This window comes from Gadus morhua, chromosome 16, assembly GCF_902167405.1.
Source record: "Gadus morhua chromosome 16, gadMor3.0, whole genome shotgun sequence".
Classification (NCBI taxonomy): domain Eukaryota; kingdom Metazoa; phylum Chordata; class Actinopteri; order Gadiformes; family Gadidae; genus Gadus; species Gadus morhua.
This window is the reverse complement of record NC_044063.1, coordinates 27550684-27568688: the sequence shown is the minus strand read 5'-3', so window position 1 is coordinate 27568688 and position 18005 is coordinate 27550684. Positions and strand designations below refer to the sequence as shown.

Below are 18005 nucleotides of genomic sequence, written 5' to 3'. Positions count from 1 at the left end.
GTGATTAAAGTATTCATTATCGTAAAGTTAGCAGAGGTAACCTGTAAATAACACAGGGTATCTCACCTTCAACAAAGAGCCTGGCTCTGGATCTCTTTTCCTCCACACCACAAGCGTATTCACACTCATCATCTGGTCTGCACTCCTTGATTATCAGTTTGCAAGTCTTTCCATCTTTTCCGAAAGTGTATCTGGTAGAGCAATGGGTAGAATGGTTAAGGAAACATACATCAAACAAAACATGATTCAGCTGTAGTACAACCTGAGGTGGTGGCAGCCATTACCTTGGTCCCTCTCGGATTTCACGTCCATCTCTGTACCATTTCACTTCAGTCTTATCCTTGGACAACTTGCAGATGAACTCCGCATCTCAAACTCTGTGATGGTCTGGTCTTTGAGCTGGGCTGTGAAGTCTGTGGAGCCTCGCTGATGATCAGGTCTGCTGTGGACTTGTTGTTCTCCTCAGCGACACTGTGTAGTCTCCTTCGTCAGCCAGGGTACCGTCTTTAATTGTCAGGGTGTGTTGGTCCTTGTCAGCCCGGTACACGATGCGCTTGCTGAAGGAGAAGCTCTGGCTACCCTTCATCCAGAGCAGTTTGGCCCCTGTTCGGTTTCACTTTACAGGAGAAGCTCACTGTGTTCCTCTCCTGGGTGGTCAATATCCTCCAGAGGAACCACAAACCCTCAGGCTCTCTCTCTGTAAAACACAAACAACAATTGCTATTAATACATTTGGTTACATTCATTGTTATCCCCAGTGTTATTACACTGGGGCTGTAAGATAATTATGTCATTACATTTTGGCTGTTAAATAACTATGTTAGTACACAGTTGCGGTTACATCATTATGTTATCAGGGTGTCAAATCAGAGTCAGATTATATATTGTAGATCAATCAGTTGTTCATTTGTTCAGTGCTGACCTTTGACAGTGAGGTTGCATGCACTTTTGGCCTGCTCTCCTCTTTGGTTGGTCAGGATAATGGAGTAGTTGGCCACGTCAGCCTTCTGGGCATCTTTGATCCTCAGAGAGAAAACATTGTCTCTCTGGACCATGATGAACTTGCTGCTCTCAAATATGGTCTCGTCGTTCTTCAGCCACTTAGCCTTGGCTCCCTCAGAGTTCACCTCACAGTTCAGGACAATCTCCTTTCCTTCCTGCGCCTCCGTGTCCTTCAGTGGGGTCATGATTCTGAGTTTCTCTGCAAGATACAGAAGAGACAACAATGATAACCAACTAAGAATGTTTTTATCTCTTATGTATTCATGACCTTTGTGATTATGACCTATGCATTTCTGTATTTGTAGGACCAGACAGTGGATCATATACGAGCACGGTTAGGTCAAGCACTGGCCCGGTTGCCTCCGATCACCACGATGTATCCTCCCTCGTCTTTGCACTCAGAGCTCTGGATTAGCAGTGTTCTCTTCTTGCCGTCGCTGATCATCTTGTACTTGTCTCCGGCCTCCAGCTCCTTGTCACCTCTGAACCACTTCACCTCATAGGTTTCCTTGGAGACAGAGCAGACAAACTCTGCCTTCTCTCCCTCCACCACCTCCTGGCTCTGAGGCCTTGAGGTGAACTCAGCAAGCCAGTTCTACAGACACAAAGGGAAAAACAGACACGATTTAATATAAGGACAACCCAAACCGCCAACAACGATCCCTCTTTATCTGTGATGATGTAGCTTATTTGAGAAATTAGGATATATCTTTAACCAGGGGTTTGGTGATATAGGTGTTGGTTGGACAGCAGTTCTGACGTATTACCATGATCCATGAGGTTTCCAGAGGTCTTGATGGATGGGACTCAGTCTACATGTGTACTCCCCAACATCCCTCCATCTTCAGGTCCTGGATGATGAGTATCCTTCTCTTTCCATCCATGATCTGCTCATAGCGGACCTCCCTCAGGCAGCTCCTGCTCCCCTTTGTACCAAGTGACCTCTGCACTGGGGCTTGGACACTTCACAGATCAGTTTGACACTGTCTGTCTCCATTCCATCCACGTTGGACAGATTCTTGCTGAACCTAGCTTCCTCCTCTGTAACAAGTTTGAAAATAGAACAGTTGTATTTTACATTTAACCAGTGGAATGTGTAAGGTTTAATGTGTTTGACATGTGTATTATGTCAAAGGTATATTGACATAAAGATCATTATGTCAATATACAGCAGATTCGTTGTTTTTTTTTAAGTTTTCTTACCAACGACTGTCAGCATGCCAGAGGACTTGATGGTCTTAGCATCACATTCGTATTCTGCCTCGTCATCGAACACAGACTTGTGGATCACCAGGACATGCTGGACACCTTGAGCAATAATTTCATACTTCTTCCCTTTCCTGATCTCACTTCCATCTTTAAACCAGCGAACCTGCACAGAAACAAACAGCCTTAGCACTGCAATCTCTCGTCCATATAACAATAGAAATGAAGTGAAAACATCAAATAACAACTTATATGAAAAATATATATATATACGGTTGAGCGAAAATACATATTAAGATAATCGTGGGGAATTACAAAAAATTAACACTAGTCTAACTGTAATGACCCACAGTTATTAAAGAGGACATATTATACCACCAAGTGTGATAAGCCATTACAAGCCGTTTTGAAAATGTGCAGCTTCTGACATCTCAGGTGGGCGTGTCCACCTAGATATATGACGGATAGATGAGCAACGTTTACTACAGTCCGCTGGGTAGGCTGGTAGACTGATCTATCCAACACACATCTAGGTGGACACGCCCATATAATATGTATAATATGTCCCCTTTAATGTAATTGGTAATTGAACATATAGAATTTGGACAAAGACGACTTTTCCTTATTGTCTGCATCATAACTGGATATTTCATGATAATTCAACAATATATAGTTGACCGCTACATCTGATGCTGATTTGTTATGCATCCAAGGGATACAGTGGATATACCCATCACAAAGAATAGCAAAACATCTTTGAGTATTTAGAGTAGCTATACAGTTTATAAATATAATGTCTACCACATGTCCCACCTGGTGGTAAGACAGAGGACCTTTAACTTCAAACTTATGGTACAGCCCCTACTGGGGAGAGGACTCTATTATTGTTCAACTTGTGAGGAAACAAATTAGGATTTACCTTCAAATTCTCCCTGGAAACTTCACATTCAAACCTGGCAGACTCCTTCTCACGGACCTCCACATCATGGAGAGGCTTAGAGAACTGGACATGAGGGGCTGTGAAAACAGAATACAGGACTTTCACCAGCCTGGAGTAAACAGCCACACAGTTTATGAGGAGCATGCACTGAGGAGCATCTAGGAAGTACACGGGCAACAGCTCGTGTTTAGGGTGCTGGCTAGGTGTGAGGTGGGACGAGATTTGAACAGGGCACCCAACTGCTCCTCCCCCGCTGGGTGCAATGCGATGCAATAACCAGAGAGGTTAGAAGGACTGTATAATAACATGTTATTGACTAGTTAAGGAATATTTCTACAATATTTCAACTTGTTCTCTCCACAACAGCCAGACACAAGCCATGAATAAAGCTGTTATAATAGAGCAGAAATAATGAGGTATTCTGAATCTAAACTGAGGATCAAGTTTAATGTCTCAAGAGCTACCATGCTCAAGTGTGTTTGACTGGTGGTGTTGTGCTAGGATATGAAGAGCTGTGTTTCGAGTACTCACGCTCCACAGTGAGGAAGCAGGAGGTTTTGAAGTCCTTTGCGTCACAAGTGTAAGTTCTGCAATCGTCCATAGTGCAGTCATGAATGATGAGGGCTCTCTTACAGCCATCAACAATTATTTCGTATTTCTTGGTCTTGCGGATGTCCTGTCCATCTCTGAACCAATGGACCTCAGCGTTCTCCCTGGAAACTTCACACTCAAGGGTGGCAGTGGCCTCTTCTTCAACCGTCTGGTCCTCCAGAGGTTTGCTGAACTCTACGGGTTGCTCTGCACAGCATAAAGGAGGTCATACAGACACAACTATTCATTTTTCTGTCTTCTATAAGCAATCTGTCTTCTGTAAACATCAACCATCTGTACCTTCTAGTAACCCTCTCTACCTTCTAGTTAACTGTTTCTATCTTTCAGTAACCATGTATACCTTCTAGTAACCATTTCTACTTTCTAAAAACTATCTCTACCTTTCATTCATTAACCTTCTCTATCTTCTAGATCCATTCTCTATATTATATTCACCATCTATATCTTCTACTAAAACTCTCTATGTTCTAGTAACCATCTCTACTTTATATTTATCATCTCTATCTTCTACTCACCATCTCTACTTTCTGTTTATCAGCTCTATCTTCTATTTATCATCTCTATCTGCTAGTTACCATCTTTACTTTCTATTTATCATCTCCATCTTCTATCAACCCCAATTATTGTCAGTATTATCACTACATTGTGTAGACCACCTCTAGATATCTGTACATACATTCAAACATAAATATATACACACTATATATATAGGACAATAAGGGGGTTCAAGAGGAGAGGTGGAGAGGGGAGGAGAGATGAGGACGGGAAATAAGATGCAAGGTTCATTCTTCTGCACCGTTCATAGAATGTCTAATCTTTATTGGTAGAAGAGACAAACCTTTCACAATCAGGTTGGCTTTTGTCTGGAAGTCCTTGGCTGCCAGTCTCACCTCACCTGCCTCAGCCAGTTTTACATTTCTTAGTGTAAGTGAGTGCACTTTGCCTTCAGCTCTTGTGACCACCTGTGGTAATGAAGCACACTGTAAATCAGTCCTTACCCCCCCAGCCAGCCAGTGTCCTGTTTCTAACGAACGGAGGCAGCTGGATTCCATACTTCCTCCAGAGCTCCATATAACCCCAGTCACCCGACTCCCCTGAGAGTCTTAAGCAGAGCTTTAGGTCTATGCACACCTTGGACAGATTACTGCAGTAGCATAGAGAGGACTTCTACTATACTACTGCAGTAACAGAGAATACTGTCATTATACTACTGCAGTAACAGAGAAGACTGTTATAATACTACTGCAGTAGAATAGAGAAGACTGCTACAGTACTACTGCAGCAGCATAGAGAATACTTTTATAATGCTTCTGCAGTAAGAGGGAAGACTGCTTTAATACTACTGCAGTAATATAGAAGACTGCTACAAAACAAATGCATTAGAATGGAGAAGACTGTTACTATACTACTGCAGTAACAGGGAAGACTGTTATAATACTACAGCAATAACAGATAATACTGTTATCATACTACTGCAGGAACAGAGGATACTGTTATAATACTACTGCAGCAACAGAGAGGATTGTTATGATACTACTGCAGTAACAGAGAAGACTGCTGTAATGCAAAATAGAGAAAACACTGAACCCGAGCTGTAACCATGACAATACATGGACATCCAAGTGTTTTCATCAGAAGTAGAAGTGCTCGTCAGAATCGGCCTGCAACTCAAGATCCCTCAATATCACGCCAATACTCAATAAGAAGCCTCCCATCCTCAAGTACGACCAATTATACAGGAAACAACTTATATCTGTCAAGGTCATTGCTATCTTTATATCTACAACATTAAGAATATATTTATATCTACAACATTAAGAGTATATTTATATCAACATTAAGACTATATTTATCTAAACATTAAGACTATATTTATATCTACAACATTAAGGCTATATTTATATCTACAACATTAAGACTATATTTATATCTACAACATTAGGATTACATTTATATTTATCAACATAAAGACTATATTTATATCTACAACATTAAGGCTATATTTATATCTACAACATTAAGGCTATATTTATATCTACAACATTAAGACTATATTTATATATATCAACATTAAGACTACATTTATCTAAACATTAAGACTATATTAATATCTACAACATTAAGGCTATATTTATATCTACAACATTAAGACTATATTTATATCTACAACATTAGGATTACATTTATATTTATCAACATAAAGACTATTTATCTATCAACATTTAGGCTATATTTATATCTACAACATTACAACTATATTTATATCTATCAACATTAAGCCTATATTTATATCTGCAACATTAAGACTATATTTATATCTATCAAAATTAAGATATTTAAATCTACAACATGTCTGAGCCCTGGGTAAATTTAAAGAAAGACAAGTAAAGTTATGACATAATTATTTAAAACAGCTAATGCATTGATTTGGATATATAATGTCTAATCTGCTGAATCGTTTGTTTATGGTTTATAAAGGATTTAGGAAACCACTGTTTCACAACCCATTTCCCAGAAAATACTCTGTCTCTTTTGAAATGCTCTGATAACAGCCAACGTAGCAATAAAGAAGCAAACCTGAATGATTATGCTATATGTTAGCACAGATAGACTGCCTTGTTGACATGTTTGCACACAGAGTGCAGAACAAGCCCAGCAGAAAGCACATAAGTCCTGATTTAAATAACATATTGGAGGGGGGGCCACCTGCCACAGCAGTTAAAAATAACCTGCAGAACGCTGGCTGGGCAGAAAGCCTCCTGCGTTATCTCAAAGATCCAATGCACTGGGGTCTGGTTCTCCACACTCCCATAGATGACCAAAATGGACTAAAACACTGTTTTAATCACTGTTCCCAGCAACCACCCAGCAAAAAACCAACAGCAATAATCTGCAATCATACACTTGCTCTAAAGAAACTAGGTATAGTTAGTAGTAATAATAGTAGCAATGAGTGATTCCGTTGGCCTTTGGTTAGCATGTGTGCCGAGTTGAGGGAGGTAAAATAACTTACTCTATTGCTTGATTCCAGCTTGGTACCCCCCAGGAACCACTCGACAGCAATGCCTTCGAAAGATAGCTCACACTGGAAGGTGGCCGTCTCCCCGGCCGTCACCACGGCGTCCTCCAGGACCTTGCTCAGGCTGATCACCCGGGCTTTGGGGTGAGGAGAAGACATGGTTAGTCCCCCCTACAAGTGCTCAAAATCCCACAAGAAGAAACTAAGTCCTTAGCGTCTAATCCGCATGGTGGTTGGGAGGCCTGCAGTTCCACTGGCCTCAGGACAACTGGGAAGGCTGGAGCTCATTAGCATATGGCCTGACACCACATGGAGATGGTCAGCAGAAAGCCTGCCAATCACCAACACCAGATCTAGATAAGGTATGCCGCGTCTAAAATAACTACAGCCTCTGATTGGCTGGGGGCCCAGCCTTACCAAATCACCAGACCTGCACAGTCTGTTCCTGTCAATCACCTGCTCGGAATATTCCTGGAAAAGGAGAAGGATCTAAAGGCCCCAGAAGTGACCTAACATTGAAGATGTCGACATCTCGTAGAGCTGTGCTGTAACTACACTTCACGGCAGGTGAAGCAACATGAGTCTGAAAGGTTGTTAAATAAGTAACACGAATGAGGCTTAGCAACAAACTTCAAGTATTTACGATAGGAACCCAACCTGACAGTTAGAAAAACTGTTAGATGTACAGCCCTCTAACAGCTAGATCAACTCTAGCTGTCAGTAGCAGTGCTCACGAGGAGAGATATAGCCCTACTCTGTGCTCACACAGGACACAGGATGCTGCACTAGAAGGGGTCCTCCTACATTCAGAACATCACCTCAAAACAGAACATTTACTTTAATTAGTGTGCAAAATGTTGTCAGAGTAACAGTGTTATATGGGAGGCTCTGGTTCCCCGGGCTGGACCTCTGTCTGGAGAAAAAACTCCTGGTTTAGGTGGGAGCGAGGGCTCTTTGTGTGAGATAACAGCTTTGTTTAACATTGTAATTACTACATTAGTATTATCATTGATGTCACAACTTTACTATTATTAACATCATGACTATATTACTATTATAAACATCATGACTATTTTACTGTTATCATTAATATCACTCTTTATTAATATTATTAACGTCATGACTAAACTACTATTATCATTAATATCACAACTATATTACCATTATTATCATCATGACTTTATCACAATTATTATTAACATCATGACAATATTATTATTATTAACATCATCACTATATTTATATTATTATTAACATCAATACTATATTACTATTATTAACATCATGACTATATTAATATTATTATTAACATCACAACTATATTACTATTATTATTAAAGTCATGAGTATATTATTAACATCACAACTATATTGCTATTATTATTAACATCATGACTATATTACTCTTATTATTAACATCATTAATATATTACTATCAATAATACAACAACTACATTACTATTATTAACATCATGACTATATTACCATTATCATAAACATCATAACTATGTTACTATTAACATCATGACTATATTACTATTATTATAAACTTCATGACTATATTACTATTATTATAAAAATCATTACTATAAGATTGTGGATTGTACTTTGACATGAGAGTTTAAGATGTTTTTTTATTCATTTTTTTAACCAGAAAAATACGTTATTTCGATTTAAAATAATAAGACAGGCAGCAGTAGCCTACAGTTACACATAGCCTGCACACAAAACATTAGAAAAATAAAACAACTAAAACAGTTGGAAGGGGGGAGGGGGGATATCAATATCAAAGAGAAGAATAATACTATTTTGAGCAACAAAATGTGAAGACATTTCGGGAGGCTCAATGAAGAGAGTAATATTACATTTTAGTGTAGTCTTGTTGTGGACTGTCTCTATAGACATAATTCCCCATACTGTGTTATTGACATGTTTTCGTTCTGTGATATAGGGACGCTGTCTCTTTAAGAGAACGCACGTCTTTTTTGTGTTTTGATGTTTGAATTCAAAGGTGTTATATGATAAAATAAACAACATGCCGTTGCGTTGTCGACGTGAGAAACTGTCTCTTCAATTCTGTTATCGCAATTTCTACAGTCTATAGACAGAACGTCAAGGAGCTCAAGGAGGCGAGTAATAAATCAAAAATAATTAATGTTTAGCAAAAAAGTGTTGACGGGGGGCTGTTATCTCGATCTTACCGTTATCTTGGAACGTCTGCGACCGCACGTGTGTGTTTGCGGTGTGGGCTTGTGAGGGTTTGTGTTCGTGTTCGTACGCACGTGCGCGCGCGCGCGTGCGTGCGTGTGTGCGTGTGTGTGTGTGTGTTTGAGTGTGTGTGTGTGCATGGTGTATGTATGCGTTTCGGCGTGCTGTGTGTGTGTCAGCTGGGGGCTATTAGAATCATGACTGGATGAGGACACACACACACACACACAGTATGTAAAACGCTTTAGAAAGTGCTATATAAATGCAGTTGATTCTTCTCATTCTGAATACTATATTAGTGTTATCATTGTGAACACCTTTGACTCTGAGCATGGCCGTAGATTTAGCGTTAGCTGCAGAGAAATCCACTCCTCCGGCCATATCCAAGCGGACGTTGAAGAGGACCAGCGTGTGTCTGGTGCCTTCCTCCTTGATCTCCACGTCCTGAGAAGAACACACAGATTAACTATGACAGCAGAAGACGGCTCTGTGTCTTGGGTTCCGATGCAACACTTCTACAGATGCTTCTGTAACGTAAGGGAATCTGAATCACTAGCTGTGGTTATTTTTAAATTGCCCTTTTCGTGTACTTTTATTATTCCTAATATCATAATGACTCTAGGGCCACAAAGCTCCTGTCTCAGGCAGCGTTAAGTCTTACTGAAGACTGGAGAAGAGCTTCTCCCTTCAGCTTCCAGTTCCCGTGAAGATCCCCCTCAGAGATCTCCGTCTCAAACTTAGCCGTCTCCAGCTCTGTGACCTCCACGCTGTACAGCGGACGAACCACCTTGATGTCCCGCTCTGCAGAAGGCCAAAGAACATGAGTTAACCAGAGGGCCACCCCTGCTTCTCCCCGGACCCTGGAAACATTCTAACTGGGAAGGTGAGCACAAACCAGTGGAGACCAGTTACACACTTACCAGATGCAGTGATCAGGAGCACATACAAGGTGAGGATGATGATAATGATACCACCATGAAGCTGAGCAAACTGACAATCACCAAACTATACAGCCTTCAAAACCATATCAAACCTTATGATGACATTATAAATGTACAAGATTTGTGATTTATAAACTATAACTATGTATACAAATAAATCTATATATTCATATATATACATAATTTATACTCCTCATAAAGCATTTAAAACTAGATCGAAGATGATATAAATGTCCTCTTTAGTGATAATGTCCCTTATCACCAAATACAGAAAAGAAATAAAGAAATATAAACAAAACACAACACCTGTGGAAACAAATGCAAATCAGCTGTGGACATAAAGACACAACACCTGTGGAGACAAAGACAAGACAGCTGTGGAAACAAAGACACACCTGTGGAGACAAAGACACAACAGCTGTGGAAACAAGACATAACACCTGTGGAGACAAAGACACAACAGCTGTGGACACAAATACACAACACCTATGGAATCACAGACTCAGCAGCTGTGGACACAAAGACATAACACCTGTGGAGACAACGACACAACAGCTGTGGACACAAAAACACAACAGCTGTTGACACAAAGACAAAACACTTGTGGACACAAAGATGCAAGAAAGCAAGTAGAAACCAACAATGAACACAGGCAGCAGCATGATGGAGGATGGTCGGGTGGATGTGGAGGATAGCCAGATGGAGGAGGGGGTGGAGTTTGGAAGGATGGAGGCGTGGTCTACACGGGAAGTATGAAATCCTATATCCTCTGGAGAGTTTACCTTCGATGTTCAGACTGGCGGTCGTCTTGTCCGTACCACAGTGACAGGAGTATTCTCCAATGTCAGCTTTTGATGCCTTCTTTATGGTCAGCAAACGCTTCTTGCCATCAGTTTGGGTAACAATATTCTTTGAGGGAATGATTTCTTTACCATCCTTGAACCATTGGACCTGGGCTAAAGACTTGCTGAGTTCACAGACCAGAGAAACTTCATCCTTCTCCACAGCTGTGTAGTTCTGCAGCTTGGTGGTGAAGTACAAGTCTCCCTCTGAAACAAATTACAACATACACACCAAATGTAAATATTGAGTTCACCATCTTTATATATTAGTATGTTTCCTCTAATATCAGCATGTGCAGCAGATTTTGTGCATATGCATGTGTATGTGTGGATTGATAAGTATCACTTACCAATGACGGTGAGCATAGCCTCGGAGCACTTGCCCATGGCCTCCACCCTGATCAGGGAGGTGTCATCGATGGTCACTTCCTTGAATGCCAGGATGTGGGTCTTGCCCTGGTCCAACATGTGGACCAACTTGCTGGGGTGCAGACGGACATCGTTCTTGTACCATATAACAGAGATGTCGTCATGAGAAAGCTCCACGCTGAATTCTGCAGTCTCTCGTTCCTTCACAGTAACGTCTTTGATGGGCTTAACAAACTCCAGACGGATTCCTGCCCAACACAAAATAAAGAGGGTTATCCTAATTAATCATACTCTTTTAATTTGATTTCATAATGAATCATATTGCTGATCAAGGTTAATGTTGTTACCTTGGATTATCAGCTTGCCAGAAGTTCTCTTGTCTTCAGCCTCAAATATGTATTTTCCTTCGTCTTCGTATTTGGCTGATTTCACCAGCAGTGTGTGTCTCGTCCCCTCCACCCCCAGCTCATATCGCTCATCACTTGACAACTCCTGTGGCCCTTTCATCCAGCGGAAGCTTTTTGGCTCCCTGGACACTTCCAGCTCAAATCTGGCTTCTTCTTTTTCATACACATGAACATCGCTCAGTGGCGTCATGAACGACACTGGGATTTCTGTTAATTCAGAGAAACTGTGTTAACATCAACCAGATCATGGAGAGCACTGGTTTGTTACCAGTTGATTAAAACCAGGTGGTGTAGAACTGGTTTATAGCCTGTGTCTTACGACATGGAAGAGATGACACCTCGCTTTCTACAAAATATTAATATAAAATCACAAACAACACAAAACTGCTTTTACTTTTCAATACCATGTTCACCCTAATGTTATATTGGAAAGCATTAAACTTTTTGTGATATTTAAAGTTTGAAGCCAAATTAAGTATGAAAGAGTCAGCACATATCATGCCTGTTTGTAAGAGTGCACAGATGAAGTACTGTGAACGCTCACCCTTCACTTTCAGGTTAGCAGAGCACTTAGCATCAGCAGCGCTGTACAACAACTCTCCTGTCAGGGGCACCTTACAGTTGTACAAGATCAGAGTGTGCTTGGCTCCATCTTCCACTATCTCAACATCCTGCAGATAGTCCAGGATAAGTTCACAGAATTGATTCACAGAAGGCTGTACTCAATCCACTTTCATTCAAATAAAATCGCACGCAATAAAAACACAGTCATTATTTGATCAAATGTTTAAATGCCTGAGATGTCTATTTGAAAGGAAACTTTTTGAATGTTCAAGTGAATGTGCATTGAAGCACATGAAAATGAACACATAGATGAAGAAAAGACATACAGAAGAGGGACTGAGGATTTCTCCGTTTAGTTTCCACTGGCCGTGGACGTCATCCTCCGAGATCTCCACCTCAAAACGAGCCGTCTCCCCATCAAACAACTCCACCCCATACAGAGGTCGCACCACCTTGATGTGGCGAGCTGGCATGGACAGAATGAAGACATCCAACTCAACATGTGAATGGACATCCACTACAGATAAGGCCATCTTGAGGGCTACAGGATCTATTTTACTATTATCAGCTAGGAGTGTTAGAAGTCTTGTAGTGTTTCTACCATGTCAGAGTTAGAAGTTTTGTGGTGTTTCTACCATGTCAGAGTAAGAAGTCTTGTATTGTTTCTAGCATGTCAGAGTTAGCAGTCTTTTAGTGTTTATACCATGTACGAGTTAGAAGTCTTGTAGTGCTTGTAGTGTTAGGAGTTATTAGCAATTGAAGAGAGTTATAAGAGATGTCCAGAGATGTTTGTCCAGAGAAAAAACATAGACAAGCCAATCAGAATCCATCCTTTCCTTTACCTTCAATGTTTAGTGAAGCAAGCGTCTTGTCAGTTCCACAGTCACACATGTACTGCCCTTTGTCTTGGTCTTCCACCCTCTTGATGCTCAGGCTTCTCCGCTTGCCCTCGGCTCTGATGGACACCTTCTTAGAGCCCTTGAGCTCCTTCTCATTGTGGTACCACATGACCTCCACCTCCTTACTCAGTTCACACTGCAGTACCACAGAGTCTTTCTCCAACGCCGTGTAATCCTGAAGCTTAACCGTGAAGTATGCGTCTCCCTCTGAAATGGCCCAACACTCGTTATTCTGAATGTGTGTCAATATACAGCCCAATCCACACATACACAAACAACACAAATCAAGAGCACCAATAAAACAGAATAGAGAAACAAAATCACGACGGCACACAAACAAGACTTCACAGGTCAACAAATACTTGAATGACAGACTGTTGGAGGTGATTTAGGATGAGGGCAGGAACTGAAAGGAAAGATGGAGGTCTTATTACCTATGACTGTTAGATTGGCCATTGAGGGAATTCCCTTGGCTTCTGCTTTAATCTGGCACGTGTCATCTAGCGTCACTTCCTTCATTTCTAGAACGTGTTTCTTTCTGTCCACGTGCGTGAGCACCGTTCTGCTGGGGTGGATCTTCATATCGTTCCTGAACCATGTGACTGGGACGTTCTCATGAGAGAGCTCCAGCTCAAAGCGAGCAGTCTGGCCCTCCTTCACCGTTTGGTCCTTGATTGGCGTGATGCATGTTAGTCTTATACCTACAACGTATTAGTAGGGCATATTCATAGCAGTCAGTTCACCATGGAAGAGAAGCAGCTCCAGGAAACATGGTGGTGTTTTGTCCCTTACCCTCCACTGTTAGCTTCGCCGTCGAGGTTATCCCCAACACTTCTATCGTGTATTCGTCCTCATCATCAAACTCACAGCTGTTTATGATCAGCATGTGTTTCTTCCCATCATCAATTATGTCATACTTTTGGTCTGGGGTGATGATGTCGGACCCTTTGTACCACATAACCTTTGACACGTCCTTTGTGATGACGCATTCAAACTTAGCCTGTTTCTTTTCATGCACAGAAACATCTTCCAGCGGGACGACAAAGGCCATTTCGATTTCTGGGAGGTATGAACAGCAGGTAAGAATTACAACAAACTTCAAGACATCAGACTGCACCAAGGCAACACCAAGACAACACCAAGACAACGCCAAGACAACAAAAGACAACACCCAGACAACAGTATGCTACAGTCAGTATCCAGTTGATGAAGAACGCTGTTAGGGTACTTCATACCACACCAGTGCTGTGGACATTGTTTCAGTAAGTCTGCATTTTGGTGTTAAAACCTGGTCTAACACCACCCCAGTGCCAATGGACCCTTCAGCTGTCCCCAGTCTTGTTGGCATGGTGGAGGTGTTGCATTCTTGTTTAGGGTCCGCAGTAGGGTCTTGGGTGAGGGGTTTACTCTGGTTGAGGGTCCGCAGTAGGGTCTTGTTTGAGGGGTTTACTCTTGTTCAGGGTCCGTAGTAGGGTCTTGGGTGAGGGGTTAACTCTGGTTGAGGGTTTGCTGTAGGGTCTTGGGTGAAGGGTTTACGCAGGTTTTGTCTCAAGTTCCACTTCAACTACTCTCCTAGCAGGCTTTCTATCCAACAGGATCCTCCCCCTCACCGTCTTAAACCGGTGCCGACCGGGTTCTGCATTGGATGGCTTGACGACGTGATTACATATGCCATGAGGAGGTCCATGAGGTCTTGGTATCAAGCAGGTATCAGGATCAGCCTCAGTTCTTTCTTGGCTTCACTTGAGGCATTTCCGCTTTGGAGACTCTTTTCTTACACTGAAGCCTTACAGGTGCAGCAAACTAAACCAATGTCTAACTGAAGGTTGTTCTGTTGTGGCACATCAACTAGATACAGCATGTAGCACATGAAACAAAATCAGACGGTCCAAGAAGAACCAACTGTACTTTGTGATGATTGGACTTGTCTTGACTAGCACCCCACTATTACACCTCACCACTTCATCAACATACATTAAACATGTACAACAACAAACAGTACACAGAAAAATGGATCTTCTTCAGGAATGGTCAATCTGAATATTGTAGTCCTCCCACGCAGAATTTTGGTAGAACTTCATGAAATAAAGACCTAACGTCAAGTCTTTATTTCATTGGGGAATATAACAGCAGAGCGTTACTGCCTTCCAGGAGCAAGGCTTACCGGTGACTGTTAGCATGGCGTTGGTGACGGCGTTCAGCGCTGTGTAGGTCACCTCGCCGGAATGGTCCATCTGGACGTTCTTCAGGATCAGTCTGCGCTTGGCACCGTCCATTTGGATGTCACACGTCTGGGATAGGTGGATATACATTAACAAGTACTGAGATAGGATACATAATAGATGTATGATGTATAAAAGACACTAAACAACAGATAATGTATGGAGAGGCAGACAGAGAGATGGATATAAAGTTGACCAAGCAGCAAAGCTGCTTGGTCCCCTATTGTTTGTTTTTTTTCCCTAAAATTCTGTAAAAGTCATACTGCAGCCTAAACTGTCATTCAAAAACTCTTGAAATTTCCAGGTATAGTTACCAACAACCCCCACTACCCATAAACCCAAATTTGTGGTACTGCACCCAAAGGTGGCGCTAATTAAAAAAAAACATGATTTAGGCTTATTTCTCCTCACCAGATTGACCTGGACTCAAAATTCTTTCATGATATTAATCTCTAGAATCAGATACATTTATAAAACCCTGATCTTCTGCTCTAAAAATGTTTACCTTTCCCACAATTTCATAGAAAACGTCCACAGTCTCAACCCATTTTGCCTATATGACCATTTTGTTATTGTATAACTATCATACGGCTATCATTAGGTTGATACCATTAACAGTGCAAATTTTCAGATCTGTACTCCTTTAAGAAAGCCCTTAATTCTCTTGTGAAATGTGTGCTGCTGTTGTGTGCTTATCAATCGACATTTTCACGATGTGAATGAGGCTTCATGCAGTTCAGGAATGTCAGTGGCTCAGCGGGATAATGCCGTGTACTGGTGATCGATAGGTTGAGAGTTCTAATCCTGATTAGAGCATTATGAACAAGCTGAACATGTCATTCTGTCATTGCCACTCATTAAAGAAACACAACATTGAACAGCACCTGAAATTCATCAGGCAATCAACATTCCGGCTCATTAGTTTCAAAGAATCAGTCTATGGCATTAAGGGGGACTTCTTCAATAACCATTCTTCCTTCATAATTAACTCTGTCATATTTATATTTCTTCCTTTATTGTCCTTGACTACAAATGTTTAATACCCCAGAATTTCAAAGATCTTTCAGGTATATGCTTTGAAGAAAGCCCTTACTTCACTTGAGAAATGTGTGCTTTGAGTTTTCTGGTTGTTGTGTGCTTATCAATAGACATTTTGACCATGTGAATGAGGCTGCAGTTCAGGTTTATAAGTGGAACATCTTTCCTTAAATATGACAATTATATGTTATATTTATATATCTTCCATTAGTTTGTTCTTGACATTTAATTTTGCTCCGACCCCGTTATCACCGCTTGCGGTTATATTACACATTGTGTATTACACTCAGTGCAGTGCAGTCCGGGGTGAACTGCAGCATGGAGGAGAAAGTGATTGTTGCTGTTTTCGACTCCCGGAGCTCTTTATATAATAGTATATAATATAATATAATTGTATAATAATATCACGGCCAAAAGATCTGTGCGCCTCCGGATGGCCGTAGCGCGGGAAGCTCTCGTAGGGATTGGGCTTCTCGGGGTTTGATTACCGGCGTATGAATAGACTGCGTCAGGTTCTCCGACGTCTCTCCCTCTTCCACAAAAGGTAAAGACATGAAATGGTAGTTATCTCGGCCGGAATTTGGCAGTAATGGTGAGAAAAAGTAACAGACCGGGGAACATAGAACCCTTTTTCTTAAAAAGGGTCCTATGTTCCCCGGTCACATACATATCGGGGAACATAGGACCCTTTTTGGGAAAAGCGGGGAACATAGGACCCTTTTTTAAAAAAGGGTCCTATGTTCCCCAGTCTCATACAAAGAGGGGAACATAGGACCCGGGGAACATAGACACGCTCCCGGTATATGCTAGCTGTTAGATGGTAGATAGAAGCTAGCTTTGGATAGTAGGTAGATGCTAGCTGTTAGATGGTAGGTAGATGCTAGCTGTTAGGTGGTAGGTAGATGCTAGCTGTTAGATGGAAGGTATATGCTAGCTGTTAGATGGTAGGTAGATGCTAGCTGTTAGATTGTAGGTAGATGCTAGCTGTTAGATGGTAGGTACCGGTGATCTGGTCAGGACCACTCCCTTCAGCTTCCATTCCCCTGGAACATCTTCCTCTGAGATCTCAGTCTCAAAAGTCACGTTGTCCTTCTCCACCACCTCCATGCTTGACAGAGGCTTCAGGATCTCAGCTTCACGTTCTGAAACACACCCTCTATTAGTTGATGGACAGACAGACAGACAGACGAATGGATAGATAGGATATATAGATAAGTAGAATTATATACAGACAGACAGACAGACAGACAGACAGACAGACAGACAGACAGACAGACAGACAGACAGATAGATCTAAGGGATATAAAGATAAATATATAGATATATAGATAGATAGAGATATATAGGTAGATAAATAGATGGATAGATAGAGAGATATAGGTAGATAAATAGATGGATAGGCCGACAGAGAAACAGATAAATGGATTGATGGATCAACCTCCTAATGTGAGTTTGGCGCTGTAGACCCGTCCCTCCACCTCCATAGTGTAATCGGATACATCTTCGGGCTGGCAGTTCTTAATAGTCAGCGTCAGTGCCTTTCCATCCTTCTTAATCTCGATCTTATCAGAAGGCGTTATCTCAGTCTCTCCTTTAAGCCACTTCCAGTTAGGAGTCTCCTTAAACAGCTCACATTTAAATGTGGCAGCTGCCTTGGGCTTCACATGCTGGTCTCTCAGAGGCTTCACCAGCCAGTCCTTGATGATTTCTGTTAAATACCATGAACAAATCAGACA

At 41.5% G+C, this 18005-nt stretch overlaps 1 protein-coding gene across 1 annotated transcript in view; it reads right to left on the bottom strand.

Moving 5' to 3' along the window:
* ttn.2 (titin, tandem duplicate 2) overlaps positions 1–18005 on the bottom strand; it is a 219533-nt gene that overhangs the window by 109197 nt on the left and 92331 nt on the right. Inside the window, 33 exon segments of the mRNA XM_030381745.1 lie at positions 67–191; positions 285–372; positions 375–416; positions 419–470; positions 473–613; positions 615–653; positions 655–695; positions 923–1201; positions 1330–1588; positions 1590–1597; positions 1770–1806; positions 1808–1840; positions 1842–1901; positions 1903–1956; positions 1958–2043; positions 2206–2374; positions 3128–3225; positions 3680–3946; positions 4599–4722; positions 6774–6916; positions 9305–9431; positions 9649–9788; positions 10711–10977; positions 11121–11387; positions 11487–11753; positions 12091–12217; positions 12437–12576; positions 12953–13216; positions 13444–13710; positions 13802–14068; positions 15174–15300; positions 17272–17411; positions 17708–17977. Of these exon segments, the coding sequence (XP_030237605.1) occupies positions 67–191; positions 285–372; positions 375–416; positions 419–470; positions 473–613; positions 615–653; positions 655–695; positions 923–1201; positions 1330–1588; positions 1590–1597; positions 1770–1806; positions 1808–1840; positions 1842–1901; positions 1903–1956; positions 1958–2043; positions 2206–2374; positions 3128–3225; positions 3680–3946; positions 4599–4722; positions 6774–6916; positions 9305–9431; positions 9649–9788; positions 10711–10977; positions 11121–11387; positions 11487–11753; positions 12091–12217; positions 12437–12576; positions 12953–13216; positions 13444–13710; positions 13802–14068; positions 15174–15300; positions 17272–17411; positions 17708–17977 (4815 nt within the window).